This window comes from Pseudorasbora parva, chromosome 4 (assembly GCF_024679245.1).
Source record: "Pseudorasbora parva isolate DD20220531a chromosome 4, ASM2467924v1, whole genome shotgun sequence".
NCBI lineage: Eukaryota > Metazoa > Chordata > Actinopteri > Cypriniformes > Gobionidae > Pseudorasbora > Pseudorasbora parva.
The window spans coordinates 50,091,611-50,119,455 of NC_090175.1; the positions used below are offsets into that span (position 1 = coordinate 50,091,611).

General features: G+C 36.7%; 1 protein-coding gene across 4 annotated transcripts in view; it reads left to right on the plus strand.

The window, feature by feature from the left end:
• The first annotated feature begins 4,792 nt into the window (after window positions 1-4,792).
• The window catches only part of radil (Ras association and DIL domains), a 32,160-nt gene continuing 9,107 nt past the window's right edge, over window positions 4,793-27,845 (plus strand). For 2 of the 4 annotated variants that reach the window (XM_067442160.1, XM_067442162.1), the window contains exons 1-11: window positions 4,794-5,218; window positions 5,302-5,629; window positions 7,417-7,988; window positions 14,679-14,798; window positions 15,476-15,756; window positions 16,939-17,616; window positions 18,719-18,756; window positions 18,915-19,072; window positions 21,924-22,039; window positions 25,001-25,265; window positions 26,939-27,111. In XM_067442160.1, the coding sequence (XP_067298261.1) occupies window positions 7,454-7,988; window positions 14,679-14,798; window positions 15,476-15,756; window positions 16,939-17,616; window positions 18,719-18,756; window positions 18,915-19,072; window positions 21,924-22,039; window positions 25,001-25,265; window positions 26,939-27,111 (2,364 nt within the window). In that variant the 5' untranslated portion in view covers window positions 4,794-5,218; window positions 5,302-5,629; window positions 7,417-7,453. Of the gene's footprint in view, window positions 5,219-5,301; window positions 5,630-7,416; window positions 7,989-14,678; window positions 14,799-15,475; window positions 15,757-16,938; window positions 17,617-18,718; window positions 18,757-18,914; window positions 19,073-21,923; window positions 22,040-25,000; window positions 25,266-26,938; window positions 27,112-27,845 lie in introns of all 4 variants that reach the window. The other 2 variants (XM_067442161.1, XM_067442163.1) reach the window with 2 other exon arrangements.

Consider the following 27,845-nt stretch of genomic DNA (forward strand, 5'->3'; position numbering starts at 1 on the left):
GCTTCATCATCTGATTACCAATGATCAAGGTTTATCATTTAGCCATCGGTTCATAGGACTGATCAGCCAAAGCTTTTGCTCTCAGGGTTGCTAAATCACTGGCTGGTACCATCGCAATTTCTTATTCCATTTCTGTTGCGTTCCCTTAGGCCATACATATTTTAATAATTGTTTGACATTGATAATAAATTGAACATTGTACAAAATTTGTATTTTGTCATATTGATTAGGGCTATTAGGTGATCAGGTGCACAGTTTTTTTTTCACAACCTCAGATTGTCAAGCAAAATTAACCACGGGCATGCTCACAAAATCTGCAGTTTTTATTTCTCTACTATAACTAATAAACTAAAGTCTAAACAAGTATTTCAATTTGTATGGCCTTTACAATAATGGACTCCTAAAACTTAACAGAATATTTCCAAAATGTGCATTTATTACATCTTAAAAGAACTCATATTTAATGTATTATGAATATAGAAGGTGTTTGGTCAATAGTCGTAATCCATGTGTACATATAATCATATTTAGCTATAAATGCAATATAATGTTGGTTTGCTGTGCTAAGATTATACATTTAAGAAGGATTTCATTAGTGATTTTTGAAAAATAGTATTTTATTGTATTATGTAGCCATACGTTTTATTCCATGACGAGTGATTTTCAGCTGAAATGTGTATGCTATATTGAAACACCTCGCCTTAGTCAGCGAACATGTATTTGCGCTTTTAGTGGACCAACAAGGGGATTGTGATTTCACCAAGTGCAACATGTTCCTGGATCCACGTCACTGTTGGTCCTGGAACAACATTCAAATCAACCAATCAGATTTGAGAGAAGTTTACAGCTTATGTAGGTGCTTACATCAGTGTTATTCACCCATCGTTTCCCTCTGAACGTATGGATAGGGCTAGGTTTTGTTGTAGAGACAGGAGTGTTGGACATATTTTGTTGATCCAGGAACATGTCTTACTTGGCAAAGTCACGATGACCTTGCAGACACTGTCAGGTACGTTTTTGCAGGGTTTTAGTTGATAGTAAGGGCTGTTTGTGACTAAAGTTTTCAGTTTGAGCTTGAAATTGCTTCTGCCCTCATTTTGTTTTTTGCTTTACCGAGACTTATGAGTTGCACTGACAAAATAATTATCTGTAAATACATGAGACCCTAAGTGTTGATGTTACAGAAGTAGTGTTTTGAAAGTATAATATCTAAATCTATAATTTTTTTCTTTCCAATGGTAGTATGAGTTTCTAAATTATTTTGAATTGTGTTTATGACTTTTTTTCATTAAGTGTTCTCTGTTTTTGCCATTGTTGATTGCTTTTTTAAACATTTGTTTGGTGTTTTCTTCATGAAAAATATGTTTACTTGAGACTATTTTAGGTGATTCATGGAAGGAGCAGTTCCTACAGACAGTTTACATCCATCGTACAGCTTTCACTGCCACTCAGCCTGAGATTATATATTTAGATTTCCTTTGACCTTGAATGAAAAAAAAAACCACTATTTATTATAACTTATTAGCGGGTGCATACTGAATGTACAAAAGTCTCTTTCCTCTCTCTTTTGAGTCACTAGAATATACTGGAATGCTGATGTTTAATAAATGCTGTGATAAATTATGCGTGTTTGAACAATTTGAAATGACAGAAAGCTTATAGTTCACCTTTGACTCAAAACCAAATGAAAACGCACTGGGCTACAACCAAGTTATAAAAGACCAAGTTATCACACAATTTAATTAATGGTATTTTGCCCTGACAAATCATAGGAACAGTTCACCCAAAAATGAAAATTATCTCATCATTTACTCACCGAAACCTGCATGAATTTCCTTCTTTGCTAAGCACAGAAGACCATATTCTGGGCATATACCAAGGCCATCGACTTCCGTTCTATGAAAAAAAAAAAAATACACTGGCTACCATGTTTAATTACCCACATTCTTCATCTGTGTACAGTAGAAGAAAGATATTCATACAGGTTTGGGTGAGTAATTGTTGACATAATTTTAATTTTTGAGTGAATAGTCCTTTTAATTAATGTAGGATTTGATGTAGTTTGTTCATGGTTTTTGACACCAAAATTCACAAACATCAGGCTGCCTACCTGTCCTTAATTCTGGGAAAGATTTTACGAAAAAATTTGAATTCACTTGAAACCTGACCCTGACCTCACTGTAAATATCATTTGTGCCTTTTCTAGTTTGGATGTGTTTCAGAACAGTTCAAGGCTTTTTGTTGTTGGCCATTCTGCTGGTTTATTCTGCTTTTGAACCTTTCACATGAAGGTATTTGTGATTGTGATTTCGCTGCAATGTTTGTATTGCCCCAGTTTTTGTATTTGTATTAAGACCATGTTATTTCATACCAATGCTTTTTATCAAGGAAACCTCCTTTTCTCTGAAGCATTATTTGAGTCCTGCATTCTATGCATTTTGTATGTCTGTGGGTTGATCAATGAATACAAAGAATAAACACCATTTTTAACCCATTATTCACTCATTTATTTAATACATAATGTTTATAATGCTTTATTTACTGACTATTACAGGTAATGTTGAATACAGTCATGTTACAGGACATTTTTCCATTTGAACTGAAGTTTTCCATATAAAATTCATGCTCTTTACTTTCTATCCAAATAAATAGGATGTAATTTCATCATGGCGTTAATTAAATCATGTTTTATTGGTCATTTACAACATTAACAAACAGCTGTATAAGATCATTGTTATACTACCTATCTATCTATCTATCTATCTATCTATCTATCTATCTATCTATCTATCTATCTATCTATCTATCTATCTATCTATCTATCTATCTATCTATCTATCTATCTATCTATCTATCTATCTATCTATCTATCTATCTATCTATCTATCTATCTATCTATCTATCTATCTATTTCAGCCAGCAGTTCCACCACCACGCCACCAGATGCCGCAATTATAGTTTGGTTTTACTTTACTGTGATATTTTTCTGTTTGTCAGTACAGGCTAAAAGAATGACAATGTGTTGTGGGCACAATTATTATTATTATTATTTTTATGATAGGGATCAATTCATACCAATACAGTTTCAAACACTGACATTTCTAAAATGTGAGCCAAAAACATCCTGGGATTTGAATGAGTGTGAGCTTCTTTTTGAGCTGCCACATGTCCCAGTAGATGGCCCTACTTTACCCTCAGGAGACAACAGAACTATTAGTCATGCCACTGGAATTAATTATTCATAGAGTTCTTCCATGTTCTTAAGAGACATTTTCAGTAAAGTGACCAAATTACATGAAATTGCTATTCCCAGTCACTCTTATGAACATTTGCATAACATATTCTTTAACCATTGTACATTATTGTAACCGCAGTTTCTCATTTAGAAACTGTCATATTGTAATAAAAATAAATAGGCCCACATTACCTCTTAACTAAATTAAGGTATGGACTTAACATTCAACACGTATAGCTATAGTTAGTAGAGCAATGGCTTTAGTTAATTCATAGTTTATATGAATGTTCTGAATGAGTCTTCTCTTTCACAGCACGGATGTTCTCCTTATTTTTTCAGAATCAGCGAGTAGATAAATATGGATCATAGCCCTCTGAATATAGCTCCATGGAGCTGAACTAGGCTATGCATATGCACACACAGCAGGCATATAATGTTTTGCCACACCTGTCTATGACCATTGAACAGTTATTGCAAAAACAGGCAGTAATAATGACACAACATTTTTGATACCAGTGAAAATTCAAAATTCTCCTTTCCAGTTTCGATACCATAGCTAGAACTACTAGCCTAACTAATATCGATTTAAAATATTATGAAAGGGAAGTTAAGTAAAATTTAAAAAAATTGGTGAACTATCACTTAAAAGTGTTTTTTTTTTGTTTGTTTTTTTGTTATTGTTTCATTTTAAATAACAACATCATGATTTAATATGTTAGTCAGCACAACAGAATAAGTGTAGGCTACTTCTTTAAAGCCTTGCAAGATTATTTAAACAAAATGATTTCACAGGTACTTTAAAGGTGCAGTGTGTAACTATGTTTTCAGTGATGTATAAAGACCTTACATAATGAATCATTATGTGTTTAATTACCTTAGAATGAGCAATTTCTGTCTCCATACACTGCCGGACCCCTTACAGGGAAGTCGCCATTTTGTGCCGCCATTTTCTACAATGGCCTGGAACAGACAAACTTCTCTGCAGAGTTCTCTACTTTATGCTGTCTCGGATGTTGACAACTTTGTCGTAGCTTCTCTTTGTGCTTCAAAAGGGAGGGGTGAGCGGTGGGCTGTTGCAATTCCCAACCTCAACGCTAGATGGCACTAGAATTTACACAGTGCACTTTTAAGTTAAAAAAAATTATTTTACATTTTAGTGAACTTTTAAAAAGTGTATCTACGTAAGAAACCGGAATGAAAGTGCACTCTCTTATAGACTCAAGTGACCTTTTATTGCAGTATTATTATATTATCTGCATGCATGAAGTGTACACGTGTATAAATAATGTGGTGGTAGTCATATCTTCCTTTGTATATGAAAGAACAAAGTAAATACAGGTTTGGAATAACTTGAGGGTGAATGATCACAGAATTTTCATTTCTGGGTGAACTATCCCTTTAAGTGCACTTCTTTTATCAAGGACCCCACTTTTAAAACCGTGCTATATAGTAACCAGGTGGTTCATAGGGTAAACATCCACTTTAGTTTGCCTGCATACATTTTAGTCAGCATACTATTTTACAAAAACAGAAAAAAGGTGCTTGGAGGAGGCTCTATGTCGATCGTATTTAGGATAAGAATCCATATTTAATTTGCGCGAATGAAAACGAGGCTGACAGACAGATGCACAGTCCGTTTAGTGGCTGATCTGATCGTGTCTAAATTTCAGCTCGACAGTAAAGTTGAATTACGAACCATTCAACAGACTGTAAGTCACATAGAGCCTCGGATTAATTCGCAAAAATACATAGGCCTATATGGCATTGCATGCACTCTGCCTAAACATCCAAGCGTAACAATACGCAAGCGAGCTTCAATTTCCCGGTTCGGCTCTTTCCGGCTGCAGTCGGCTGAGGGAATGCAGACGCCGAAGCATGCAGACTATAGTGTAGTCAGTGGAGACGGGCACATAAAAGAAGAGGAAAGCGATACACAGCTCCATCGACTGCCCAGTAGCAGCACCGATAAAATAAAATAAGCAGGTAAGGCATTCCGAGCATACCAACAATTGATTTCTCTATACATTGATATAGCCTATGTTTGACACCTCACTATTACTGTACAGGTAGACGTTGTCGCATTCCATGACAGTGACTGGGCGGACCTAAACTGTATCCCACCGGCCCGTAGAGCTAATTTAACATAACAAGAAGAAATACTGGCAAATGTCAATAACAGGAGTCAAGCGAGCGGCTTGTGAGGGATCAGAGCTCTGAGACTGGCTGGCGGAGCCCCGTTAAGACGCACAAGCGGATTAGGACTCGCGAGCAGGTGCCTTTGTTGGCTCGCGCCGTTGCTAGTGGAGACCCGCAGTAGCCCGACGCGCTTCCTTAAAATTAATGCCTCCAAATGAGCGTCTGCTCAGCACACGGGGAATAAAACGCGATTTACAGGTAAGAACTATTTCGCAACCTTGTGTTTCATGGTTTTTCAAGTCTTTTCAAGAACAAAAACGAAACTTTCTTTATTGTAGATACGCCTGTTAAAAAGTGCTGATCTTATGCACGCGTAGTTAGAGAACATTATAGTGTAAAATGTTTATGAAGGTTAAATTATTCATCTCATTTAATGTCCTGCACCTTTAAGAATCATATAACGTTTAGTTTAAATAACTGTGCGCATAACAGGATGCAAGAAGAGAACAAACGGAGACTTTTGATGTACGCAGACCTGTAGACTGATAGATTATGCAGTTTGTGAATAGGCTTCACGAGCCCACGGTGAAGTATTTTCACGCACGAGCAGATGGTCTCCGTTCAGACTGCCGAGTAGTGGGGATTTTAGCTGATGCAGTCTCTCTCTCTCTCTCTCTCTCTCTCTCTCTCTCTCTCTCTCTCTCTCTCTCTCTCTCTCTCTCTCTCTCTCTCTCTCTCTCTCTCTCTCTCACACACACACACAGACACACACACTTATAGAAGGTGTTTCTCATGTCTGCAGCATTCGACACACTCATCTCTGCAGTCTGTCTATCTATCTATCTATCTATCTATCTATCTATCTATCTATCTATCTATCTATCTATCTATCTATCTATCTATCTATCTATCTATCTATCTATCTATCTATCTATCTATCTATCTACCTTCCTTCCTTCCTTCCTTCCTTCCTTCTGTCCATCCATCCTTCCATCCTTCCTTCCTTCTGTCTGTCCATCCATCCATCCTTCCTTCCATCCATTTGTCTGTCCATCTATCATTATTTTCTTCTTTCCATCCATTCTTCCTTCCTTCCTTACTTCCATCCATCTGTCTGTCCGTCTTTCCGTCCGTCCATCTGTCTGTCGGTCCGTCCGTCCTTCTGTCATTCCTTCCATCCATCCATCCATCCGTCCGTCTGTTTACGTTTGTCCATTTGTCCGTTGGTCCATCCATCCATCCATCCATCCATCCATCCATCCATCCATCCATCCATCCATCCATCTATCTATCCATCTATCTATCTATCTATCTATCTATCTATCTATCTATCTATCTATCTATCTATCTATCTATCTATCTATCTATCTATCTATCTATCTATCTATCTATCTATCTATCTATCTATCTATCTATCTACAATTAGCTATTTTAGTTTTTCTAATGTATTGTACATTATATTGTTTTTTAATGGGATGTTGGATATTGTAAATTATTGTAACATGGCTTTCCACAACTATTCTCATGGTTTCCACCAAGCTGTATTTTCCATCATATGCTTGGCAATATCCCTGTTTGCTTCACACAAAAATTCAGCCTTGCCCATCCTGTCTATTTCTGTCTGTCTCTGTGACAGTAGCTATGTGCATTAAACTCATCTGATTCTCTGGTTGTACAGTATTGCCATGTGCCTCTAATTGCAACCAATATTATATTGAATTGACTTTAGATGACAAGCTTACCATACATTATCTATCTGCAATATATTTTTATATGTTTAGTGTGTGTGTGTTATATACATATGAGACCCTGTACCACAAAACCAGAGATCAAGATTTATACCTCTTTTGAAAGCTGCATTTACAAAATATCTTCATGGAACATGATCATTACTTAATATCCTAATGATTTTTAGATAATTTTACCCCATAAAATGTATTCTTGGCTATTGCCACAAATATACCCACGCAACTTATGACTGGTTTTGTGGTCCAGGGTCACATATAAGCTTATGCTGTGTTTGTTTTAATTTGCTGTTGTCTCAGTTCTAGGGTTTTTTTAACCAATGCACTTTCCGGCACCATGTTCTACGGTTCCTCATCTGCCAGCATGTCTCTGCCATCAAAGAACCGCCTAAAGCGACAGAGTCGCACTTTTACGCAGGTTTTGTACCGGACACTGAGTTATCGGGATCGTCGCTCTGTGACCGACCTACCTGAGCAGGTACGGGACGATCCAGCTGAGCTTTCCACCCAATCATCTGCCCCAGGTGTGCTGAAGATATTTGGTGATGAAATAAGTGCTGGCGCCAACTACAAAAGCGTCCTTGCCACACCTCGTTCCAGCGCCCAAGAGTTGATCAAAGAGGCGCTTGATCGCTATTCTCTAAACAAGGCCTCGGCCTGTAGCTATGTGTTATGTGACGTGATTGGACGGTTTGAGGGTCCAGACCGGCGGTGGCGGACTGAGTGCCTTCGTGCGCTAGGGAACAACGAAAAGCCCCTCCTCTTGCAGGACCTCTGGAAGCCAAAGGAGGGTTACTCTCGCCGCTTTGAGCTCAGGCGAAGAACAGAGGTTGAGGAACTGGCAGCAAAAGAGAAGGACACAGTCACTGCAGGTAATGCACAAATGCATTCATTGAGAAACATATACTCAGGAGAGGATGTTCTTGTTACTTGATTTTATTTCCTAATGATCTGAAACAGGAAAAATCTGTACAACAGGGCAAAGAAGGAGTGAAAGCACATTGCTCTGTTAAGTCATTTTTCATTAGTATTTACCTTATTTCAGTATTTATTTACCTTTTCCAGACATCTGAATGAAAAAAAAAAGACAATATAATTACTGGACCATGACAAATACATATTCACTATTTAATAATTAATGTTATATTGAATATGTTCATAGATGTTTTATAATAAAAATAAAAAAGTAAAAAAATTCAAGTAACAATAATATTTTAATTAAAAACATATACATTTCTATATACATTTTTAATATCATATTTCAAATTTTTAGCATGTCCAACTTCAAGCATTGTTAGCTTACAAACACATTGTTGAGATTAAAAATTTAATTATGTTGATTTTTTTTGTTTTTCTTATAATACATTTAGCAAATATATTCCTGAAAATGTTTACCTTACAAGTTTGGCTGCTCAGAACAGTATTGTTGGATATTTTTTGCCCCAGTCCAGAAAATGTCGTAAATGGGAATTTTGATGGTGTTATCCTATTTTGTGTTATTACCTTGATTATGGCAAAGAAAAAGTCATGAACTATAAATGCATGCATTAGTAAAAAAACAAACAAACAAAAAAAAAACCTTAACAAATAGGTCTTGTTATTATGTTACGAATTTAATGTTGTATGATGCCCTTCATTTGCCATACTTTTTGAAATGACGTCAATTGACAGAGATCTCTGAGATCTCTTTCTGAGATCAGGGTTGAATTAATTTTCGAATTTGAGCATTGCGCAAGTCATTATTTTCAAGTATGAGACTCTAAAAGTTGTTTGGAATGCAGTATTATAGGGCTGTGCAATATTGAGGAAAAATGCGGAATGCCAATAGCCTAGAAATCTAGACGCACCCTAGCGGCAGCAAATCTAATTTGCCGCGAGTGTCGTCTAGCAACTTCAAACTCTGCTCGGGCCAATCACATTGTGTATAGAGTCGCTAGGCGGGGCTTAACATAATGACGGCCGAGTTGTGCTTGCGTGTTACTAGTAAACACAGAAACTGCCGAACGGCGGTCTTTCGAATCAGCTCTGACCGCGACTCTGGAAGACTTGGAGTTAAGCTTTTCTCTGAGAAAAGAACAAAGAACGGCACTGAAGTCATTCTTAAAAAGGGAAGATGTGTTCGGAGTTTTGCCGACCGGATACGGCGAAAGATTAATCTGTCAACTAGCTCCGCTTCCCCTTCGTTGCTCTGGTTGGTTGTAGTGATATCCAATTGCATGCAGAGGGAGTTTGAAAGACAACCGTTTATCCCGCCCCTCGGATTGAGCCCTGTCAATGGTAAGTTTCCAGACCCGACATCTTGATGTGGGTCTGCCTTGTCAGGCTAATATGCAATACCTTGTTAAATAAAACCTAAAAAATACACTTTTCACAATGTTGAAGTAGCCTATTAAAAAGATATTGCGTACCATTGCGATATGCATATCGCGATATGTACATTTGCGATATTTCAATAATTTCGATACATTATGCAGCCCTACAGTTTTACATTAACTGTTGAGAAGAGTATTAAGCTAATTATTATTTCCCAGCCCATCACATTGCCTCCATTCAAATACGCCTACATCCATAGTGGGTGTGAAACATATGCAAAAAGGGTATTCATGAAATAGTAGGTCAAAATTACCCTAATGACAATTCTTATCCAGCAAGATTTGTGATTTCTACAGACACTTTACTATCCCATAGGGCCACAGGAGAGGATTTATGAATGTTAGTGAAGCGACGCTGATGCCTTAGGTCACATGACAGTGACAACATGGCAAATGTAGTACATTCGAATTTCACTGACACATATTCACATTATATCACATGTACTTTATATACTGTACTTTTTTTTTTTAACAATTTCAAACATTTTGTAGTACCTACTATACAGCATGCAATTTTGGATGCAGTAGTTGTTTTTGAATTATAATCATGTTTTTAAACATTTGTTTTGTCCCTATCTGCGAAACAGAAGTGAATCAGCTGTCACATCACTCTTTTTAAGTGCTAGCTAAAGATAAAAGTTGTGCTAAACGTATCGCTGCTATAAACACGGTGGTATAGATGTTGTGATAACCACCACTGGATCTTAATAGTTCTCTGTTGTTCAGGGCCGCTCAGGTTCGCTCATGCCGACACGCAGATGTCAGAGCAGGTGCCAGAGATAAATGCACGACTGGGTCTGCCGTAGTATGGCCGGCCTCCAGTTGTTGAATTGAGGTCTCAGTTTCACTATTTTATTTGTGCTCTTTTATTGCAGACTAGTCATAACATCTCTCCCTCACTGTCTCTCTCACTTTCTGTTTGTGCCTGGATGCTGTTGTACTAAATTACAAATTCAACAAGGTGGCCCATTGAGCCAAAACACAGGGTGGAAGTTAAATCAATATCAGCCGGCACATTACTCAGGATAATTTATCCTCAGGTTGAACTACTTTTCTTCCTGGTGGAATAGAGAGAATGCATGTGTATACTGGATTCTATACGTGTAGCTGTATATTGGGGGGGGAGGAATTATCCACATAAGTCTACTAAATTTGACAAGACCCTCCTTTGGGAATGTTTTCAATTGGAAAAAGAAAACAAGTTTATTCTAAAATGCTAAATTTATTATTTACTACTATTTATTATAGGGCTGCATGAAATATCGTTTTAGCATCAATTTGTGATGGATATTCAATGTCAAGTATAGGGATCGTACCGGTATTTGATCCGTACGGGCCAGCTGGCACCCCACTTCAGAATGCATGTGATTTGCGGATTAATTGCAAAGTTTAACCATCATAGAGTGAAAGTTTATGAAAGTAATGCAATCACTATCCCCTCTCCCCCTGACTCGAGGTTGCCAGATAGGCTGCAGGATCCAGCAGGAACGTTTGTAGCTGCAGATGTGGTAACTAGAGCAGATCTGGCAACCCGGATGCAGAAACACTGCTGACTTTGTGATAGGCGGAGGGTGGCGCTTCAGGCCACAATACAACATGTCATCATCAACTTCAGTTGAGGGCTGCAACAACAACTTTTAAATGACAATATCCTGGCCGGACTACTGTTGTCAGTGATATAAGTATTGGAAATTAACATGATTTCTTAATGTCTAATGACCTATCAGGGTAATTTTAAGATAAATTAAAATACATTTCTTACATACAGTTCCTTTAAACAGACGTGCACACAAAATTAAGTCAAAATGTGGCAAGTATCCTTGTGGCAAAAGGATAAGTGTCAATGTGTCATTTATATTAGGTTCGCGCATTCGTCTTAAAGGGACAGCAGCCTAATATTCCGGCAGCTGTTTGAGTCACCAATGCTGATCAAATTACAAAATAACTTAACAAAGATAAATTGTATTTATACAGTGAAGACTGTTATTTTACATTTGATTATTCATGTTATTTTAAATTGTATTATTCAACTGTTAGATTTATCTTGAAAACATAAAGCGCTGTTTATTTAAATTCTATCTATCTTCTGTTGTATTTATCTATGCTTGTAATTTCTTTATTATTTTCTGTTCAGATTCACTCCCCTACAAAATTACCTCAATTATTTTAAAATGATTCATTATTTTCAAATAGAGTTCAAAATTGTCAGGTGAAATAGATTTTATACCGCAATATATATATTTCTATGGTTTTTCCAGTATCGTGCAGCCCTAATTTATAATTGTATTTAAATAAAAATGTCCTCATTTAGATTGCTAAATAGATATGTGCTTATAACCCTTCACTCTTTTAGCTTTAAAACTAGTCTGGATTGTGCAACTAGAAGTGGTTAATCTGCCTTATTGAAAAAATCATGTTCTCAGGTGCATTATGGAATCTTGGGAATATTTCTGTGATATTGCTACTTAGTGCATACTTTCTCAATGTTGTATATGCACAATTGTTGTAGTTCTTGTCTGCATGTGATTGCATTTTAATTAATGAAATTGTTGCAGGCTTATCAGAGGATCTTAGTCCTTAAGCTTGTTCAAATGGGTCTTCTTAAACTTGGCTTAGCGTCCTGCTGTTTCTTCATGAGAAGAGGTGTTGCTTATCCTCACATTTGGACTGTTCTCAAAAATGAATGTGCCTAGTGCTTTTCACAGTCAATCAGTGAAGAAGGTGGAGGCATACACATCAAGGGTTTAGGAAGGTCATGGACGAGTAAAGGTGAAGAAGGGTTGGGGGATTACATTTGCAAGTCAGCACCACCTTCTGCACACACACATATTTCTCAGTGACAGATGCTACTTGAGGGCTTTATGGATAGTGTCTAGGTATTTACCAACACATGCACGTTTTATAACAGGTTTAGAATGTACAGTTATGACTGCAGTAGCACTGTCACAATATTGTAGAGCTATATTTAACTCTTCTCAGTTTGTTCCTATATCAACAGTTTCTTGAATAACCTAAAAAAATCAATGTAGAATCGATTATACAACCAAAACCACATGAAATGGAAATGAAGTGCCCCTTTTATGCTATGGTTTTAAGAATTATTAGAAGTCTCTTGCAATAGGTTTGCATGCATCTAAAGTCAAAAAATGCACTCACCTAAAAAATTATTAGGAACACCATACTAAAACTGTGTTTGACCCCCTTTCGCCTTCAGAACTGCCTTAATTCTACGTGGCATTGATTCAACAAGGACTGAAATTATTCTTTAGAAATGTTGGCCCATATTGATAGGATAGCATCTTGCAGTTGATGGAGATTTGTGGGATGCACATCCAGGGCACGAAGCTCCCATTTCACCACATCCCAAAGATGATCTATTGGGTTGAGATCTGGTGACTGTGGGGGCCATTTTAGTACAGTGAACTCATTGTCATGTTCAAGAAACCAATTTAAAAATGATTTAAGCTTTGTGACATGGTGCATTATCCTGCTGGAAGTAGCCATCAGAGGATGGGTACATGGTGGTCATAAAGGGATGGACATGGTCAGAAACAATGCTCAGGTAGGCCGTGGCATTTAAACAATACCCAATTGGCACTAAGGGGCCTAAAGTGTGCCAAGAAAAATCCCCCACACCATTACACCACCACCACCAGCCTGCACAGTGGTAAAAGGCATGATGGATCCATGTTCTCATTCTGTTTACGCCAAATTCTGACTCTACCATCTAAATGTCTTAACAGAGATCGAGATTCATCAGACAACATTTTTCCAGTCTTCAACTGCCCAATTTTGGTGAGCTCGTGCAAACTGTAGCCTCTTTTTCCTATTTGTAGTCGAGGTGAGTGGTACCCGATGGGGTCTTCTGCTGTTGTAGCCCATCCGCCTAAAATCTGTGCGTGTTGTGACTTCACAAATGCTTTGCTGCATACCTCGGTTGTAACGAGTGGTTATTTCAGTTCAAGTTGCTCTTCTATCAGCTTGAATCAGTCGGCCCATTCTCCTCTGGCCTCTAGCATCAACAAGGCATTTTCTCCCACAGGACTGCCACATACTGGATGTTTTTCCCCTTTCACACCATTCTTTGTAAACCCTAGAAATGTTTGTGCGTGAAAATCCCAGTAGCTGAGCAGATTGTGAAATACTCAACAATCATGCCACGCTCAAAATTGCTTAAATCACCGTTCTTTTCTGACATTCAGTTTGGAGTTCAGGAGATTTTCTTGACCAGGACCACATCCCTAAATGCCTTAAAGTAACCGCCATGTGATTGGTTGATTAGATAATTGCATTAATGAGAAATTGAACAGGTGTTCGTGATAATCCTTTAGGTGAGTGTTGTACACAACACAACATTTTTTAAAGTCTGAAACAGTTTGAAAGATGATTTAGTCTCCATTAACCCCATTAAGCCTACAGTGTAAAAAAATTATATGATCAATAAGTTATGGAAACATGTTTTTTACATTGCTTTGACATGCAAATAGGTTAAGGAATTTTCCACTTTTTATGTTATACAAGATAAAACACATTATAATGGTAACTTTAATGTAATTTAAGTTGAAATTACTTAAACTTCCAAGTTGATTGTAGTTAAACATTTTACAGTGTACTCAGGCGACACAGTCTGTTGTGATTGGTATGCTGCTTTCAGTGTGTCAGAATTAAAACGGCCATTTCGGAGGCTTCCTCAGCACTAAGTACACAGTAATACAAACAGTAATGAAGCTGTTGTATAAGTTTGAACCCAAATCTTTTAGTGATTTGGGTTCAAACTGAAATGTGCATGTCGACAACACTAACCAAACTCTTTCAGTCTCACCTACAACTGCAGTGTTTGAAGGTGGGTCAAATTAGACATTGTTCGCCGATAGCCAATGGAGACCAAAGATTAGCATTATGCACATTTGCTACAACCCTACAGGTTAATGCAGAAAGTAAGAAAATTACTGACAAATCTTTTCAGACATTTTTTTCTTTTTACATGCATAAAGATAGATCACTAGAGTACACACTGCATGAAAGGTAATATCTGGGGGAAACAATGAGGCACTTTAAATTTTCTACATCTATGCTGCTATGCATCACAGGAACATTTAGATGGTGGACAATGGCATAAATAGAATTATGTGTGTATTTTTATGGTTTTGTTGGTGATTTGTATTTGTTGTGGTGTTTACCCATGCCCAGGGACTCACACAAACTCACCTGTGCTATCTTCAACCTTGACTAGAAGCGGGCATGGTAGATGCCATCGGAGCTCCCCCCGGGGCTGGCGTTTGATACAGCCCTGTACAACTATTGTAAAAGGTGGGGACTGTCCTCAGGTATGGTGTCAACCACCAGCCCCACCTCCATATACAGTACCATTATTGTGCAGACCCATAATTTACTGTATTCCACCATGCACCAGTCAAGTGTTGACTTCCTATGCACATGTACTACCTCTGTATCCCTCATCCCACAAGAAAATTACCCTTATTTTATCATACCTCTATACTTTGCTCTTTTCTTCCTTGAATCACAAATTAAGATGTTTTTGCATTATGTTTACTCTGTTCTTTTCCATACAGTGAATGGGAATGCGGGCCGTTGAGCTTGAAAAATGTACAAAAAAGCAACAAAAGTACTATAAAATTTGTCAATATGACTTGTTCACTATATTTCAAGTTGCATTGTTTGACCTTAAATTGAAGTTACTAAGCATGGCATAAAACCCAAAATAGACATGCTTTGCATTTCACCTCCATATCCACTTGAGTAATGTCTTTTAATGCTTGAAATAAAGTCTACTTGTGTGTTTTCATTTTGGATGTATCATCATAATTTAAGATCACTGCAACCCTCTGACAGCACACTATTATTAAACGTATTTTATGATATTTCTAATTAATCTAATGCAATTTTAAAACCACATAAGGTTAGTTTGTGGTTTAGGACAATGAGTAACAATTACGTGTAATTTAAGCGTTTTCTCTCTACGACAGATATCAATGCTCAAGCAAGAAAGCTGCAAAGAAACCGTGCTAAAGGAACAATGACGCTCCAGCACGGCTCCTCATTTTGCCGCAGCCTCAGTGAAACCAGCCTTAACTTGGTGGGACTGCCTGGTGAGGAACCTAAACGGTACTACTCCACCCTCCCAGGGCCAATCAGAGCACGCTCGGCACGAGACGCTGAGATGCGTAAAGAACGAGATGGTGGCGGAGTTAAACACTCTCTCTACCAATCGCCACACTTGCTGCTCCTTCAAGGGTTCAACCAACAGGTAAGCAAAATATTAAATTTTGGGATCAGTAATTGAAAAAAAAATACTTCCATTAAGCAAAGATGCATTAAACAGATCAAAAGTGACAGTAAAGACATTTATAATATCACAAAAGCTTTCTATTTAAAATAAATGCTGTTCTTTTGAACTTTCTGTTCATAAGTGTTCAGAAAAAAATGCATCACGGTTTAATATGAAGTTTTCAACATTGATAATTAGAATTGTAGCATATTAAAATGATGAAAAGGCTGAAAATTCAGCTTTGCATCAGACATTTTGCATTATATTCAGTTAGAAAACACTTATTATTGTAATAATATTTGTCAATATCACAGTTTTTACTGTATTTTGATCAATAGCTGCAGCCTTGATGAGTAGAAGACATCTATTAAAAACATAAAAAAAAACTTTCCTAAATGTTTGAATGGTACAAATAACATGGAATAAATAATTAAATAATTTAATTAAAATCATGAAAACTTAATGTAATAATAAATAAATTGGTCAACTTTTATTTTATGTGTCATATAGGAATGTTTTTTGTTTTTTTTTACTTTCTACAAGGGATAGTTCACCCAAAAATGAAACTGTGATGTGTATCTGCTTTCCCCCAGTTCATTCAAGATGTAGGTGTGTTTGTTTCTTCAGTAGAACACCAATTAAGATTTTAAACTCCAACCGTTGCAGTCTGTCAGTCATAATGCATGAGAATGGGTAACAACTCTATGAGAGTAAAAAAAAACAAAAAACCCTGCTGCTCATGACTGCACATTGATGTCTTAAGACACGAACCGATCGGTTTCTGTGAGAAACAGACAGTATTTGTTTTTTTTTTGTTTTTTACCTCATATCCAGACGAATCTCATCTAGTGTTCCCATCCATCATTAATTCTGTCTGGTATGGTCAAACTCTACTCTCATAGAGTTGTTACCCGTTCACATGCATTATGACTGGCAGACTGCAACGGTTGGAGTTAAAAAAATCTAGATTTGTGTTTGACATATTGTATGCCCTGGGGTTAAGCAGATAAATATCACATTTTCATTTCTGGGTGAACTATCCCTTTAAGCCATTTTCTTTTTAATTAATTTGAAGTGTTTTTTTGTTAGTTTTTTTTTTTTAAATTGTATTACGCCCTTTCTGGAGTTGTGTTTATTGTTTGATTTGCTTTTGTCTGTCAGGATTGCCTGGTTTACCTGTTGAATCGAGAGCAACACACAGTTGGTCAGGAAACAGCATCAGCACGACCAAATATCTGCCTGTCATCTCCGGATGTGCTTCCACTTCACTGCCGAATACGTCGTGCTGTGCAACGGCGTTCTTCCTCGGATCAGCGGTTACTTCTAGAACCTGTCGCCCATGGCAATGTTCTGGTTAACTTCATGCGTATCGAGCGGCCCACTCCATTACGTCATGGGGATTTGCTGTCCTTTGGTGCTCATTACATCTTCCTGTACAAAGACCCACTGAGTGCGAAACCTCTTCCTGCCCAAACTCTCACTCGACTTCGGGCGCTGGCACGACTTTGTGATAATGAGACAGGCGGTGTACCTGAAAAAGGAGAGGCGTGTCGTATGTGTGGGGCCGTTTTACATGAACCAGTGGCGTCTCGCCGCAGCTCTAAGGCTCCAGCACGAGGTGCACAGAAGCGAAAGCTCACGTTGGAATTTGAGCGGGCTCACGAGGATGCGCTGGTGAACCGGGTGCTGACACTTATTGAGCCGAGCGGGGATGACCACAAGCTGACACCAGCATATTTGCTTTGTCTATGCATCAAGCACTCAGCTAATACATTTCCACCTGGCAGCTTCGGTAAACTATTGCTGAAAATCTCCAAGAGGATTCAGACCATCGCATGGGTTAGTACTCAAGTCAACATTTTAAATGTGTTTAAAGCTGAAATATGCTTTTTTTCCCCGTGTTCAAATACAATTATCCCAATTTATTGTGCAAAGACCAAAAAAAAAAGTATATATTTTAAGTTTATTTCCCTACTAAGTTTGGATGTGCAATATATTGGTACCATATTGGATATTTAGTTCATCAATATCTGTCAGTATTGGATATTTATCAGTCTATATTGCATATTTAATTGTGCATACATATTTCCACTATTTTTATTTTTACATTACCATTGCCATCATCTAATGCTCACTTAAAATTCACTTTAAAAACTCTAATTCTTAAATAATTCAATTGAATAATACTGTAATCCTGATGTCTAAATTCACTTGTAGTATTTAAAACGTGGTTTATGTAGATTTTTTTTTTTTAATTGTGCAGCAGATACCATGATTTATGCATATTTGGCGCACTCAATTGCCTGTCACCCAGCAAACTACATTTCCCACATTTCCTCTGGCTCATTTTATGCTGTAGTTGATGTCATGTCTCATAGACTGGTCATCTTTCACAGTGGGAGAAGATTATAATGGAAAGGCAACCCCAGCACGTCATCTCCTTTGGAAAAATTACTTTCCAGTGTTCAATTTACAATTTTGCACATCAGAACAGAAAGAGCTTTCTGCATGTTCACAATGTCCAAGTGCAAGTGTATTTCTTTTACAAAATGCATAGCAAAAGCATTTGTCTAAAGAGGATCAGTCCCAGATGACCCATTGATTGATTTTCTGCTGTGAGAGTCAGTACTGTAAGTCACCTCACATGCCCTTTTGTCTTTGTTGACAAATGCATTTGCCTTTGTTGATTTAAACACTACAGAAATTCACACGAATGTCCCTTTAATCTAGCCCCAATGAAACCATGCATTTAATGTCTGTCTTTGAACTCATTCATTATTAAAATCCAATTTTAGAAGGTCAACCGTCAGCCCCAATATTAACCAGCCAAAGAAAAGAGCAAGTAAGGAAAGGTTGAAAAAGAAATGATTCCAAGGTATTATACCTCCTACATGCAGCTATTCAAAATTCAATGACATTAATTGCCGTGTGTGTCTCGCAGGAGAAGACAAAGGAGTTGGCACAGAAGCAAGCTCAGCAGTGAGTATCATGTTCCTCCTTATAATACGCACATGCGTGCACTTTGAATGTGTGACACTCTAAGGTCACACAGCGCTGAATAGGCTGTCACCAATCCTGAAAGCATTGCCACTGAGTCAAACCATTGAATGTGTGTGTGTTTTTGTATGGTTATATAGTCAAGATCCTGCCTCCCTGTCTCTGCTCAGCATCTCCGACCTAGTACCTGATCTCCAGTTCATTTTCTTCTGGATGTCCAATGCCATTGAGATACTGTATTTTATCCAGCAGAAGTCCCCTGCATACATGCAGACTATTGAGCTCATGGACGATAAAGGTATGAAATGCTTTAGGCTTTTCCCACTTTAAACAGTTAAATGGATAGTTCACCCAAAAATAAAAATTACCCCATGATTTACTCACCCTTAAGCAATCCTAGGTGTAAATGGCATTCTTCTTTTAGTTGAATACAATCAGAGTCATATTTAAAAATGTCCTGGATCTTACAAGCATTATAATGACAGTGAACGTGACCAGTTTGAAGCTCAAAAAAAGTGCATCCATCCACTATAAAAGTAATCCACATGGCTCCGGCAGGTTAATAAAGGCCTTCTGAAACGAATCGATGAGTTTGTGTAAGACAAATATCCATATTTAAAAAACTTTATGAAGTAAAATATAGCTTCCGGCATACTGCCTTCCGTATTAAACTTATGAAGAAAGTGTAATAGGTGCGACAATGACGTCGGACTAGCGTAAGCATTTTGAACTGCATGAGGTGTTACATTTTCTTTGAATACGGAAAGCAGTCTGCCGGAAGCTATATTTTACTTCATAAAGTTTTAAATATGGATATTTTTCTTACACACACCTATCGATCCACATCAATAGGCCTTTATTAACCCCTCTGAAACCATATGAATTACTTATATATAATAGATGGATACACTTTTTTGGGCTTCAAATTTTGAACTGCAATTATAATGCTTGAATTAGCCAGGACATGTTTTTAATATAACTTAGATTGTATTTATCTGAAAGAAGAATGTCATATACACCTAGGATTGGAGGGAGAGTTAATTATGTGTAAATTATTTTCATTTTTGGGTGGACTAGCCCTTTAACCCGGGGTCATTCTAAACAGAATCCTGGGTTTTGTTGTGCTTCACATTTCACACTGCTCATACTTTACCCAGGATTAACAATTAAAGGTAGGGTTGGCAATTTTCTCAGAGGCTAGTAATAGCGAGCTAGCTTTGAAAGCATAAGATCCCACCCTCCCTTCAGAATGTCTCCAAAGCCACGCCTCCTCCAAAACACATGAACAACGAAGGGCAAGCAAAAGCATCATGAGGGTTGATGTTAAACTACCTCATGTCTCAAAGCACAAAACATTACAATAATAATGAACATTAACAGCTTAAAGAGAACTGACCTGTATCACCTGACTGCAGCAGATTAATTTCAGTGTTGATAACGTTTCCATTGAAACGCATAAATTCAGTTACGAACCAGACATAACGTCACAGGTTTCCATTATCATTACCGAATGCAGTGATTATGTTCCTACGCCTTCCACAGACGATATACAGATAAATACATTTAGACGACTTAACTTTAGACCACTTACATTTTTTCAATATATCCTAATCATTTGTTAACAATATGTATCTTTACTTCAGTTAGCTCATTGTTTCTGCATTAAATTAATACATAGTTTAAATTAATAATACATTGTTAGCTAACTGTGTGATTTGTATAGGCTATTAACATTTCTGAAATACACACCACAGTCACCATTGATAACAGATCACCTATAGATGCATGCATTTTCTGTAAAGCTGCTTTGAAATGATAGTGAAAAGTGCTATACAAATAAATGCTAATTGAGTTGAATTAATTTAGTGATTTCTACCAGGATGTGAAGAGACTTTCCACCAGCATAACAACAAAATGTTTCTGGAACAAATCGCCTCCCCTGCCTTTAATCCTATGTTTTAATAAACTGCTGTTTCACACTGTACATTCGTAAAGCCTGGGGGAATGTTCTTATTTGCATATTTGTGGTGTCAATGTCATTGATTTGACCAGTGTAGCGCACAACCTGTTTATTTAAAAGTTCTAGCATTTCATGTCCTCATGCATTGCCTACTGTTAAGTTTCTCCTGAATGGACTATAATGGTAACAATGAATCTCTTCTTCACTGTAACTGACACGTTTTCCGTCAGCATTTGACATTTTCCTCATCAAACTCTAAAACGTTTGTTTACACTATGTTTCCGTGACTGTCCAAGGCACATGAATATGAGGCACGCGAACCTTTCAGCTGTGCTGCCATTCTGGATAATGGAAGAATAGGACGCAGGAGAAAAATGTTTTACCAATAAAAGCAAAACATTTTTTTTTTTTTTTTGCTCATGGTTTAACTGAATAATCAAAGGTTAGCAGCAAGACATTGGTCAATAAAGGTAAATTAAATGCATACAAATATTTGTTTTATTTAACATTTAACTGGACGTTTGCATTGTACTCTAATTTTGCATTTGACAATTTTGTGCATTTATGCATTTTGAGGAATACTGAATCAATGTGCAAGTGAGATGAATAAGTGAGTCTAGAAATACAATGACCATCATGTTTACACACAAAGCCTCTGCACTATCTCTCGATTTTTCTCAACATGGGGATAGGAGAGCTGTCTCCAAATAAATGTGAAAAAGTAACGCAGATATTTTGTTGTAAACTTTAAAAGTAATGCGTTACTTTACTAGTTACTTGAAAAAGTAATCTGATTACGTAACTCAAGTTACTTGTAATGCCTTTCCCACAACAGTGCTGAATAACACTGCAAAAGCTCCGGAGCAGTGTTTTATAACCCTGGGTAACAAGCAGGGATAACTTCCTTTTAAATTACAAGTGTGAAGCGTTCCTCTACACTGGGTTAAAAGTGGTGTTTAGAATGGTGGTAGCCCAGGGGTTAAGTGCAGTGTGAAATTTCCTTTTCAATTGAATTTAGACTAGACTTGCAAAGCTAGCAGTGCCCACTGGGTCTGTGGGGCCCAATATAGACCAGATTACCTAGACAGGAGGATTAAGACACATAGATTGTAAAATGCAATGCATAAAAGAATGGAATGCATTTGGTCTAACTGTATTTTCGTTTTATTTTTTCTGTATCTTATTGCAGCAGGATCTAAAGAATCTCTCCTCTCAGCAACAATATCAGCAAATGAAGAGGCGATGACCATACTGGAGGAAGTGATCATGTACACCTTTCAGCAGTGTGTCTACTACATCACTAAGGTAAAGGGTAGTATTACGTTATATGTGTGGCGCCACCTTTGTAAGATGTTACCAGGCCTGCTGGGAATTAATTATTTAATGTGTGTGGCCGCTTGTATGTCTTGTAGGTCATCTTCTCTTCTACCTCCTTCTATTTCAAATACATGCTGTTGTTTTGAACTTTCTATTCTTCAAAGAATCAAAAAAATAAAAATAAAAATGCCACAAAAATATTAGCCAGCACAACACTTTCCAATATTGATAAATGTTTCTTCAAATGATCATATTAGAATGATTTCCGAAGGATCATGTGACACTGAATACTGGAGGAATGCTGAAAATTTAGCGTTACCATAATGAGAATAAATAATATTATAAAATATATTAAAATAGAAAGAAATTGTGTTTTTGATCAAATAAATGCAGCCTTGGTGACCATAAGAGACTTATTTAAAAAAATTAAAATTGTACCTATTCCAACCTATTGTCAAGTTTATCAGTGATTCTTTTCGTACAAGATGTCAATTAGTGATTAGTGTTGTGACATCTCAGGTGCTTTATTTTGCATTTTTGAGCCAATCGGCTGAGCCATAAGTGTCATGTGACTATGACTAATGACTCAAGGGCCGCAGGAAAATGACAACACTAGCAGAAGGGGTGCAGTCGCAATTTCTTATAGCTGAGCTAATTTTATTTTCCATTCCCTATATTTTATTTATATGTAACCCGGTCGCATACAATCATTTGAAAATGCATTAGGCCGTTTTGTTCCGGTGAAGAAAAACAAAACAAAAAAACATTCAAGTTATCTTAAAGGGTTAGTTCACCCAAAAATTAAAATTATTTAATTAATTACTCACCCTCATGTCGTTGGACACCCGTAAGACCTTCGTTCATCTTCAGAACACAAATGAAGATATTTCTGTTGAAAGCTGATGAGAGGCTTCAGAAAGGCCTCCATTGGCATTCATTACATTCCCACTGACCCACTCACAAGACCCATAAAGGCACTAAAGACGTCGATACAAAGTCCATCCCACTACAGTGGCTGTACAATAATGTTATAATGCGACGACAATAGTTATTGTGCGCACAAAAATCTAAATAATGACTTTATCCACCAAGATATTGACGTGAACTCGACGCATGCGCGGGAATATGACGCAGATCCGCCGTTCGATTCATGACCCGGAAGAGGCGGAGCACCGCTATCGCGTGAGTTCACGTCAGAGACCTACACGGAAGACAATAACTTGTGAAGAAAATACGTTGTAAATAAATAAATTGTAAAGAATGAAAATAAATTGTAAAGAATGAAGAGGACCATTGTGAGCTAAATTTTCCCCCAATTATTGATAAAACAAAGAAAACATTTAATTACTGGTTACTAAGAGACTTATCTTTGAGGGGGAGAGTATTAATCACAAAGGCAGAAGGCGTTTCGAGACTCATATGCTGCGCTCTATTAAGCAGTGAATAATAATACTTGTAAAATCATTGATAATATGCTTTTTAACTTCTTATGGAAAAATAGAATCCATTATATAAAGAAATCTGTGGTTATGAACTCAAATAAAAATGGAGGCTTGAAATTCTGATTTCACCACCCTTAATCACACCTTTAAAATTAACTGGATTAAGCAATTCCTTAAAAAAAAAAACATCTATCTGGAACATTATACCTCACTTTATCTTCTCACAAGTTGGTGGTCTTCAATTATTTTTACTCTGTGACTACAGCATTAAAAAACTTCCCTTAAAACTTTCTAATTTTCACAAACAGATGCTTCTTTCTTTTAATTTTATCTATAAACACAACTTCTCTCCAAACAAATGTTTTATCTGGAATAATAAATACATTCTGTATAAATCTAAATCTTTATTTCTTGAGTACTGGTTTTGTAACAATATAGTTGATGTAAGCCAACTTTATAACTGTGAAGGTCTTATGCTAACCTATTGTGAATTTCTTTCTAAATATAATATTCCAGTCACTCCTAAAGATTATGCTGTGTTTATGGATGCTGTTCCCTCTGGTCTAAAAATGCTTCTTAAAAATGCCTGTCCTCAGCCCTCTCCATACCCATTGGATCCTGCTGATACTGAAGTTGGTCGTATCTGTTTCTCTCTTTCTCCTATGAAGAATAATAACCGTTGTATTCTGTCTTTATTTCAAATGAATATTGTCTCCAGTCCTGCTTGTATTTCATTTTGGAATGGTCATGTTGATGGTCTTTTGTGGAGTAAAATCTGGAAACTTCCTCAGAAATATTTAATCACAAATAAAAGCAAATACATTTCTCTTAAACTCATTTATAAATATTGCCCCTGTAATTATTATCTAGTAAACAGGTTTAATTGTGAAATTAATATATTTTGTAAATTTTGTGGTTTACTTGTTGAAACATTGTATCATTTGTTTTGGAGTCCTTGTTCTGTTTGTTTTTGGTCAGATTTCTGTACTTTTATTAAGGCTCACGTCATTTCCAGCTTTCAACTATGCTTTAAAAATGTTTTATTTGGCTTTTTTTCCTATGGCAATTCTTATTATAAGGAATATTACTTAATTAATCTGCTGTATCCATAAATGTAAATTTGGGGGTAATTTTTTTGGGGGTACATTTTTTTTATTTATTCTAAAATTAAAAATGCAACAATACCTTAATACATTATATTTAAAAAATAAGAAAGCTGTAAAATGAGTTTCTACTTGTAAACATTTTCATATTTTTTTATTTAAATTTTAAGTTTGTCACTACTCTGCTTTATTATTGTATTTATGTCTTACTGTGTTCGTTTATTGTACCCCTGACTGTTTGTATATTTGTATTTCTTTAAAAGCAAAAATTTATTTAAAAAAAATACAACACTAGCAACATAAAAAAAATAAAAATAAATTAATAACACAAATTGCCCTAATAATGTGTATTTGTAGATGTCAAGTTACCCATGTCTGAAAAATGCCTGTTGTTTTCATTTCAGACTTTGTACGTTGTGTTGCCGGGCCTGTTGGACTGTAACCCGTTTGGGATGGAGTCTTCATCAGAGCAGTGCCGACGGGCTGTTGGAGTGTGTGTGTGTGCTGTGTGTGTGATGCCAGAGGCGGTTCGCAGGGTGGTGAGTGTGTTTCAGACTACATCAGACCTGCTGCAACAGTACCAGGTTCATTCAGAGATTCAGAGTCAAATGTTCGCCTACCTCTTCTTCTTCACCAATGTCTCGCTCTTCAATCAACTCATCGATAAAGGTTTGTTTATCTCTCTCTCTCTCTCTCTCTCTCTCTCTCTCTCTCTCTCTCTCTCTCTCTCTCTCTCTCTCTCTCTCTCTCTCTCTCTCTCTCTCTCTCTCTCTCTCTCTCTCTCTCTCTCTCACACACACCATGTGATTTATTTTCATTAAGTAGCCACTGCTGCTGCTATGGCAACAACAGGACACAGGTAGTGTGTTAGCAATTGCAAGCAGATGAAAGAAGGGATGAGAGATATACAATGAAAAAAGATATCAGAATGGAGACTGTTGAATTGGAGCAAAGTATTTTTTCTGCCCTCTAGTGTTGACGATACTCTGAGCCAGTGGACTTTCTCCATTGGTTGTTCCAAATTACATTTTTTCATGGTACATGACAAGAAATATTTTGCAGAATGTCCAGGCTTCTCTTCTAATGCAACAAGAGTTAAGCGACAACTTGTGCACTATAAATTCCAAGTCCACTAAAGCTATAAGATACTGTAGGTTTTAAGTCATTGTTTAGTGAAAAACTTGCCTTATTTGAAGGTTATTAAATGTAAATTCATTACTGATTTATGTATTAGGGAAGATTTTCAAAATAGCTTTGACAATCAGCATATTCATGCAGAAATAAATGTAAGTACCTTTCAGAAGTTGGTTATATTTGGGGTTGGTTATATATATATTTAGAATGATCTATATATAATATTATTTTATTTTTTAAAGAAGTCTGTTATGTTCTAATGTACTTTCCTGTAGCTCAACCAGTAGAGCGTGGCACTAGCAACGCCAAGGTCATGGGTTCGATTCCCAGGGAAAGCATGAACTGACAATAATGTAAAAAAAAAAAGTGTACCTTGAATGCAATGTAAGTCGCTTTGGATAAAAGCGTCTGCCAAATGCGTAAATGTAAATGTTCACCAAGCCTGCATTTATTGGATCACAAATATTGTAACATTTGTTATGCAATTTAAAAGAACTGGTTTATATTTGAATATGTTTTAAAATGTAATTTATTCCTGTGATCAATCCAGTATCTTTACTCCAGTTTTCAGTGTCACATGATGTTTCAGAAATCATTCAAATATGCTGATTTGCTTCAAGAAATATTTCTTATTATTATCAATGTTGAAAACAGTTGTGCTGTTTAATATTTTTGTAGAAGCTGTTGTCTCAGGATTGTTTTAATGAATAGAACATTTAAATTAAAAAGCATTTATTTGAAATTGATTTTTTTTTTAACATCCTTAATGTATTTTCTTGTACTTTTGATCAATCCTTGCAGCATAAGTTTATTCATTTCTTACAAAAAAGTCTTACTGGTCCCACATTTTTGGACAGTACGGTGCACATTTAAATTTGATATATTTCATGACCATAGTTGCTTTTAAAAATCCTTTTTGTATTGCATGTTGCCAAACTATCACCAGTTTTCTTTTTTTAAAGAGCAGCCTGAGACATGTACATGTGTGCATTACTCATGGTCAGGTGAAGATTATTTCTCCAGACACCCATAATCCTCTTTATGTAATAACAGACTGAGGATCAGAGCTGATCTCACACACAAACACCCACTTATATGCACACAAAGTGAGAAGATTTCGTTTTAATTATGTACACTAGTTAATTGTACTCCTACTACCAGTATATCATGATTTTGAAAAAGGGTTTGTTGTGATTGTATGTTCTTAGGCCCCGCGCGTGGCTGGTTTCAACGTTCTCGGGTCCTGCAGATCCAGGCTAGTGTGAAGATACTACTGGACTGGGCTAAAGGGGTGGGGCAGAATCATCTTGCACATAAATTCTTTGCTAAGTTCTGCAGCGCTGTGAGCATCCTGGCCACACCCCCACAACAGCTCTCACAGGTAACTCAGGGAAGATAAGTGTGTTGTGATGTTTACACAGAATAAAATATTACATATTAAAGTCAGCATGAAACACATGAGACGGCAAGAAAATGTTCTTCTCTATTGTGATGTATATCTGATGGAAATGGCTTCTCAAACAATACAAAAATTTAGGGTGGGACTTGATTTTGTCTATTGGGAATTGATTGGACGATTGCGGTGCGCTACTGCCGTGATCTCACGTGAGTGACAGGTTGTTCCGCCCTCACACTGAAAAATAAGAAGAGATGGAGGGGAAGTTATTCTGGAAGTTAGTCTATTAAAATTAGAGGGGCACATGCATTTATACAAAATAATCATGTTCACGGATAAATTATTTATAATAAATGATAATAAATAATACATCTTTAAAGATCTGTGTTATTGCACATGCTAATTATTATACAAACAAAAATAGACTCAAAATGAAATATATCAGATCTGATTATTTCAGATCATTATGAATCTCTCAATTTTAGTGTAAAAAATGTAAAAAGAAAAGAAGAAACAAAATCACTTGGCCATGTTTCTGGAAGTTCCTGAATATTTATTAATTTAGAATTTGGTTGCAATAAAATATGGCAAGAAAATTTGTGATAGTCAATTTATCCAAGTGGGAATAGCAAGATAAAGTTACCCGTGACATATTACCCACAAATTCTTCAGTAAAACTACCAGTAAAAACAAATTGGGACCAACATTACTGAGACACT